At 32.7% G+C, this 8,419-nt stretch overlaps 1 protein-coding gene across 1 annotated transcript; it reads right to left on the reverse strand.

The window, feature by feature from the left end:
• Nucleotides 1-589: 589 nt before the first annotated feature.
• LOC124537800 (zinc finger CCCH domain-containing protein 11A-like) lies at nt 590-8,419 on the reverse strand. The gene is made up of 7 exons (XM_047114710.1): nt 8,251-8,419; nt 7,943-8,024; nt 7,555-7,674; nt 7,296-7,433; nt 6,352-6,487; nt 5,647-5,841; nt 590-2,054 (listed from the first exon to the last, which is right to left on the reverse strand). Exons 2-7 carry the CDS (start codon nt 8,000-8,002, stop codon nt 1,036-1,038), a joined length of 1,668 nt encoding a protein of 555 aa, XP_046970666.1. The 5' UTR covers nt 8,003-8,024; nt 8,251-8,419; the 3' UTR covers nt 590-1,035.

An 8,419-nucleotide genomic window follows, 5' to 3' on the forward strand; every position in this document is an offset into this window, starting at 1 on the left:
ATGATCTTGATGTCACCACTGATGATATGATATTTTGGTTTACCAAGGAAGTACGACATTTGAAGATTGACATATGCTGATTGGGTAGTATTGTAACCTTTTTTGTATTATATTGATAAAAATAAATAAATATATTTATGTTTGGTACTTCATTTGTGACATTACATTAAATTATATGAATAAATGTAATCATTTGTTTTATTTATACAATAAACCTACTTATGCCTTAATGACCTGAAGTCCTTTATAAAAGACAAAAAATATCTAAACAAATGTAAGCTCAATGTCTTCGTCAAATAATGTTAAGAAACATTTGTTTTAGTGAAAACTCGGGAGAACCGCTAGTTTATGTTTTATTTAACTGACAAGGTCTCGGCCTTTGTAACAAAAACAGTTTATTGCTATGTAAAGTACATTCGGCCCTTGTTGCAAGTGAACTCAGTAAATGCTTAGGCGTCAGGAGGATATATATGCTCTGCCATATAAAATCAATACTGTTATATATTCCGTATAACTATTAATATTCTTTGAATTGTTATATATTAAATATCATTTTGTATATGGTGTTCTAAAAAAAACAAGTTTGGTATCAAAATTAATATAATTAAAGCTTTCAATATTTCACACCGAAGTGATTTGAAAATGTAATTTCATCAATAACAAATAGCTTCTATCTGAACAGACATCACAAGATCACACAATAATTAAATCATATATTAAAATTAATTTAATTCAATCTCTTCTGAAACAATATAATATTCCTACCTAAAGGTAACGGCTACACGTTTTGGTCTTACTTATAATTAAACGAGTCACTTATTTTGAGCTTATACAGTTTAAAAAATCCTATTCAGACACTTTTAAATTAGTTAAAAATTTCCTACACGCAAAAATAACTAAAGGTAAATTTGAATACACTAATATTTTTATTTATTTTGTACTTCGAATACAAACTAGCATTCTAACATTCGATACAATGAATTGGTTCGATTTTATTATCTATAATTGATTTGACAGTCTATATAAAACCTTTGATCATAATTTCTCATTTAAAAAAGCATCAATATCATTGAGCAAATCGTTATCTGTGCTGTCATTTCTCTTCAAATTTTTATGACAGCTCGCGACAACATCAGGCACATTTTTAACTAAATCTAAATCTAGATCTGACACGGTGATTTCATTGTCCTCGTTTTCATCACACAGATCCACAATATCAACGGGTTCCGCTATTCTAGTGGTTTCTACATCTATGACGTCATCATCAGTCATTAGTGCTATATCAGAATTCCCTACTTCTATACTTATAAATTGTACTTCAGTGTCGGAATCATTGTTTTTACTAGTGTCATACTCATCGTCTCTGCTTTCGCTAAACGATTTAGTGGCACTCCTATTTCTAACTAACCTAGGTTTTGGTATTTGTTCGGCTATTTTGATCCTCTTAAACTCGTAACAGTTATCGACAAGTTCATTTTGTACCTCGTACAAGTCACTCTGCTCTGATAGTGTTCGCTTCCTGCTATTGATATCCTCGCTTCGTTTTGGTCCCGTTTTAGCTTGGCAGGTTTGTGCTGGCGCGTTCTTGTCCAATTTCTTATACACAATGGAATTACTTCTGACAACTTTGATTATTTTATTACCAGACGTTGTCATCGTTTCGTGGGTTGACAGTTTTCTCTTTCTACTTAAATTAAGAGTTATGGGCGTTTGGTGTATAATCGTTTCTGAGACTTTTTTCCTCGCTCTGATTTCGTCTAACGATAGGACTTTGAAATCTAACGAGTTTCTCCTTTCCGTCGCTTGCTGTTTACCTGAAATCTCGTCGAGTGACAACTTATCGTATTTAGTCGTCAGGTTAGTCCTGACGATTTTCCGCTCCTTCGGTGGCTCGGCCTGAGGGAGGGAATCGTAGCTGTAGAAGGCTGCCGCTTCAGCCTGTATTTTCTCCAAGAGGAGCAGTTCCTGGGACTTCGTGCGCGCAATTTTCTGCGCGTCGTCCGCCGACAAGGTTTTAGTGGGCGTCGAGGATGGGGCGCTTTCGTTATCAGACTCTGCAAGAACACACCAAGTAATCGCTTAGTAAATTGATTTAAACGCGAATGATTTTCGTAATTAATTTTTGATACGACCACGATTACTAGCGATGTGTCCTTGTATGTCTAATCTGAAAGCGTCCCGAGGGTGGGCGGTCAAAAATAATTACAAAAATCATATTATGAAACGAAATTTATTTGCTCGTTGATAAATTAACACAATTTCATTAAAAACAAAGCCAAACTACATTTCTCTTCCAATACCGGTTCCTATATCAGATAAAGAGTTTATTAGCTTAGACGAACCGCCTTAGACACACTCAGTTCTACTATTAAACATATCTTGAAATTCTTATACAACCGTAAGTCTAAGATTAACATAACAACAACCCCGTTTGCAAACAAGAATCGGTACTAGCACAATCAATTCATTAACAATTCATTTTCTAATGAAAGATCTTTTATATAAAAAAACAAATCCAACTTTCCGTATAAACGATAAAAGATATCCCACTAAAGTACTGTTGTAAACTTCAAGCACTTGTCCGGCCCAGTACTCCATACAGCTAGGATACGGCACTCTTTATATTTCAATGGATATAAACAAAATAAATATTATATTTATCAAAAGTGCATCTCAAAACTACATTCTACATCAATTCAATGCATGACTCAAGTCCTTTGACTTTATAAACGAATTCCAAGATCTTAATTCTCATCTGCGTTAAATGAATTAAAACATTCAAACACTATACTTTAAAATTATATTAAGTATCAACTAAAATAACACTTGTTAATAAAAAAAATATTATGCAGTAATAAAACTAATGTTATAATCTATTAATTAAAGAGTGAAATAAAAATTACATACTTCACGGGGAATTCAAAATATTTTTATCATGATGCTCTATATAATTCATTGTCTATAGACTTTTTTTCCACAGATTATTATCGAAGTTGAATTACTCCGATATTTTTGTTACATAACTATATAATATTTTTTCACTTCACTCTTTAATATAAAATATAACGAAAATAATAATGTTTCTTTAAAACTAAGTGGGATAAATAATTTTTCAAATAATTCAAGAATTAACCTTATATAAAACCTGTAATATACATAAACACTTAAGAGATACGAGCGAAACCAATAATTAAAAAAAAAAAAAAATAGTTGCCGATATTTAAAGCAACCACATTTTGTACTAACAATTTTACTGAACGTAATATTTCATATGAGTGAATTTAAAAACATGTTTCTTTATTATATTTATATAAATTAAGGTAGAAAAAAATCACGCTTATCTAAATCTATCCCCCACCAGTATTTTTTTTTTCATTAAATATGGATAAATTCATTCCATACATAAATAATAATGACTAGGCGTACCATGGACCCTAAACAAATACATTTCATCAACCTGTCCCGTATTATTGCAGTTCTTTGTTATAGGAACTTTGCTATCAGTGCGAAATTATTATAAGAATCATCAGAAGTTAGTCGCCACACATACCAAAGTACTATCATATTGGTAATTGGAAGCATTATCAGATAATTCCATGAACCGCTAAGCTATCAGTTTTTCGATTATTTATTTTTATTATATAACTTTCCTAAATTGTTAATACAATCTTAAGCGCGATAATTTTACATAATCGATTATGCAGAAAGGCTCGTTGCTATTTCATTTATATCAAACGTCACATTTGTAACAATTAGCCGTTCTGTATAATCTGTGACACGTCTAAACATTTTTTTTTTTAATTTTATCGTAACTATCTATTCACGGTGCGAAATGTAATACGAGGGAGACCCACAGTGTGTATATACTAGAGCCCCTCTAAAAAATCCTATACTAACATACAAACAATTTAAAGGCATAAAGCTTTTTTTTCTTTTTTTTTTTTCTTCACTTACAATAATGAGTTATAGTAATCGTGTATATATATTTTTATTTGTATTTTCACATATTATTTAAACCTATTTATATGTACTTTACTATTAAAGACAAGGATTATATCAACATCTATTAAAAAATGTTTGGTTTCACATAGACATTCCCGTCCATCGAGACTTGAAAGTCTTGAACACCAAATTGTTATATAATTTTATTAATATCGTAAATCTACAAAACAAAAAAGCCACAGACATCAATGAAGTATAATTAGCTAAGATATGAAAGAGAAGTACACTATAATTTATTGCACATACAAAAATACCGACTTCACATTTCACATTTTGAGTCGGGAGAGAGCTAGAATATATGACTCTACGACTCGTGACATACAAAGTTGTTAACGAATTCAACTTTACCCTTAAGATGTCACTAAGTATAAATGAAACAAAAGGCCGCCTCCTCCGGCAACGCAAATATTGCAATAAATATTTTCGATTCAGTCAACACTAGCTAGCTTAAAAACTCGATATAAACCAACTGAATCCTGCACTAGCTCTATAAATACTATTTAATTGACTAACCAATAATATAAGAGAAAATAACTAATTACCTTCAATAATAATAATAATCAGGCTCTTAGTAGCAGACTGGGTAATTCAATAAATCTACATACTCAGAAAGTAAATTCTCATTAAATGTCTAGTATTGTATTCCAGTCTGCATTCAAACGAAAAAGATAAATAGTACATTCTTAGTGAGTAAAAATAAATAATATTTCTAATACAATGCTCGCACTTGTGGTTTTTAAGTTCAAATTACTTGTGACTGAATTTCCTTCTAACAAAAATATCACAAGTATGAACAGTGCTCAAAATAACTACTCGTTACAATAGTGTTTCTGTTAATTGCATTGGCACACGCTACTATTACTGGATTCTGTTCATATTTCATGTCATCTTATCCACGGATCATTTCAACGACACATGACAGAATCTTTATATTAGTGCCAAATTCAGCGTTCTCTAAAGCACAGTGTTAGTTTAAAAGTGAGCGTTCATTAATTTAACAATAGTTACATCTTAATACTACATGCGCTCACTGCGGGGTAGGAGTTCTCAAGAAACATTACATATTTTAATTCCATTAATATGATTAGTGGACATTTTGTTTATATATCACCCCTTCATGTTTTATTGTTTGAATGAAAACTCTAGACCCCACAATTTATTTTCGATCTCAACTTCACTGAATTTTAAATCCATGTGTCACAAAAATGTCTGTCTCACTTCAATGGTTTTAAATATAGTCCGCAGTGAACAGAGACCATAAGCCCAGTCAGACGACTCGAGAATTAAATATAGACGCTTCCTATTCTTTCACTTTTAATCGTACAATTTCCATCCAAAATATAACTATCTCCATATTTGTATTGAAAATAATATATATCATTTAGCTGTATATCCATATATAATCGTATTTTCGTATCTCGAACGCGACTGACCATTTTACCCTTCATACATTATTCATTGTAATATGATTAAAATTAAGTCACAATAAATTTCACAACATTTTTTAATATAAATTTATCAAACAACCTAAGATGATATAATGCAAGGGGTACACACACAGCGAGAATCGTCAACGATCGGAGAAGCGTCCCTCGAATCGTCCGCGCGGGGCTTAGTACATGTAGTTTCAGTAGAGTCGCATACCTTCCTCGAAGTTGACGACAAGGGGATCGACGGGCAGCGGCGCGTACGGACTGGGCTGCGGTTCGTGCGCGTGCGCGTGCGAGTGCGCGTGCGCGTGCGCGTGTGCGTGCGCGTGCGCGTGCGCAGCCACCACGCGACGCGGCAGCAGCTCGCTCGTGCCCGGCAGCACGCCTAGGATCGCGGAATCCAGCACCACTGCAAAGTTAATACACATGATTGAGCGACATATAGTACGACACAACTTAGATGTCGCATCGGCAAACTTCGTAAAACCGATCACATCCGAATTGAGTACGCTATCCCAAATTATCAACAATTATTTCTCACGCGAATATGATCTTTGCACAAACGTAATAACTTGTAATATCATATGACCTAATATATTCGTCAATTTGACGCGTCGATTTACATGCACTTGTTTTCTCTGACGCGTGAATCTACAGCGACGAATAGCGTCGAGTGGCGCTATAGGGAGCTATTTCTATTGGTTGTGTAAATCGGCAGTAATCGGTTTTATTTTTATTCCATTGCATTTTCCGATGCTACATCTAAATTGTGTCTTACTATACATAGTACAATTATACCAACAACAAATAATTTTATAATATATTAATTAATAGATACACATCAAGTAATCAGTGAATCATTATATCACATTTGTTGTGTCGAGAATGTAGAATATAAACAGTTGAACTTAAAACAAACCTTGTTGTCTCTGCTGTGGCCAAAGTAGGGGAACGGGTGCGGGAGCGGGGGCGGGGACTGCGGCGACTGCGGCTACACTCGCACTCATAGGACCACTTTCCACTAAGGGATCTGGCACATTGCTAGTCGCTTGAGCCTGAAATATAAAGAATTATGTATTAGTTGACATAAACCTTTAGAATTTTAATATCTACTAATAAATACTTACAAAACCTTAACCCCAATAAAATACTGAATATTTCTAACTACTTTTCTGTACCTGTTGCTGTTGATACTAGTTAACTTAAAGAATCAACATCATATGATTTATTGAAACCTCATTAAAGTAGTCAATATGAAATGAAATATTATAAAAAGCATGTAATTTTATAAAAAAAGGTGAAGTATGCTTGGTTGAAGTAATATAAAATCATTAGCTAATTGGTAAATATTTTGTGTTAAAAAGCCTGTTTATAGAGTAATCTTATTAGCTAGATATAAATTACATTACAAGCCTCAAGCTTGGAGCAGTGACAATAGCGCACACAATTATTTCCAATCTATTCTGTCTAGGTTAGATACAATTATCTTATTAATAAGTGGCCCTTTGTTACACATTTATTTGTATGTAATGTGTATAATTCTTATAAACACTATAAATTGATGAAGCATAAATATATTTGGGTGTATAACATAAGGCCTGTAAATTACAATATGAAAGACTAAGGACTGCTACCCTTTTGTGGAGAGTTTGGTTATTATTCCACCAAACTATCCAATTATGGGTGGATATGCATGACTTAACTCTCACATATAATAAGATATATAAAAATAACACTTTGTCAATGTATCATATCATACCAATATTAACTGTATAACTATTAAACATGGCCTTTCCAATCTATAAGCAATTAATATTACATTTTTGACATGACTTTTTTGTAAGAATAAACAAGTTTACATACATTGATCATGGGCGCAGGTTGACTAGGTGCTATACCATCAGTACGAGCATCGGGATTCTTATGCATGAATGGGCAGTGCTTCTTGCGGCAGCCTCCAGGCTGATTTTCCCAGTAACACGGGATCTGCTTACGGTTTTTCTAGAATAATATAACAATGACAGTAGTATTTTAGTTTATTAAATATAAGAAAGAATTAATTATTGTTTACTATATTAAAATTTGGGGTTAAAGTACTCAATGGTATTTAAAGGACACTTACCCTAAGTTCCATATGGCGTAATTTACAGCCTTTATCAAGACATTTGCCTTGTTGCCAAGCAGTGCACATTGTTTCACAGCCGAGAGCTGACGGCTCATGACGAAATACACAATTATCCCCCTATAATTAAAACCAAATATTACTGTATCCTGCATAGGTACAATTTTAAAAGTAATTTATTCAATAATTACAAATTCGAATAATCATATGAGGTGTATTAAATTGTTTCGGATTAAGAGCTTAAATTGCACTGTTCGATTGTTACACAATTGATGAACCTTCGAAACATAAACAAAATAATATACAAATGTTATGTAAAGTACAGTTGATCTGATTTTTTATTTATATTGTCAAAATATATACTATAGTTAAACCAAATTGAGAATACCTTAGTGCACGTGGAATAATAATAGAAATAGCAATCGTTAAATTTTCTCGGCGACTCCATCGTTTGATCGGTAACCCGGGTTCTGCAAAAATTTTTTTGTACACTTAGATTTTCAATCACAACACTTTTCACTGCGGCTACGAAGGATCAAATAATTGTTCTACATAACCATTAAACAATAATTGGAATATCGATAGATGTAAGGCACAAAACTAAATTTTCATTTTGACAATACGTGAAGCATGTCGCGGTTATAAATTCTTAATAAAATTATGTTAATTCTAATGTTTATAGCACTTATTACTCACCGTATAATTGGTAAACAAAAACTAATTAAAACAACACGAAATATCTACACAACACCCCTATCTAACATAAAATAATAAGAATGTCACTATTAGAAAGAAAATGTAGTAGATATGGCGGACATGTGGCGGAAGGCGAACTTTCATTTCATTTCACTCAACTCTCAAGAAT

This window comes from Vanessa cardui, chromosome 19 (assembly GCF_905220365.1).
Source record: "Vanessa cardui chromosome 19, ilVanCard2.1, whole genome shotgun sequence".
NCBI classification, from domain to species: domain Eukaryota; kingdom Metazoa; phylum Arthropoda; class Insecta; order Lepidoptera; family Nymphalidae; genus Vanessa; species Vanessa cardui.

What these genes read in the sequence shown, in the direction of transcription:
- LOC124537800 (XM_047114710.1), bottom strand. Translation starts at nt 8,002, where the DNA reads ATGGAGTCGCCGAGAAAATTTAACGATTGCTATTTCTATTATTATTCC. An exon ending in AACCTGCGCCCATGATCAAT is followed by an intron (nt 6,488 to 7,295) that starts GTATGTAAACTT and finishes TTTATATTTCAG; the next exon opens with GCTCAAGCGACTAGCAATGT. An exon ending in GCCACAGCAGAGACAACAAG is followed by an intron (nt 5,842 to 6,351) that starts GTTTGTTTTAAG and finishes TTAACTTTGCAG; the next exon opens with TGGTGCTGGATTCCGCGATC.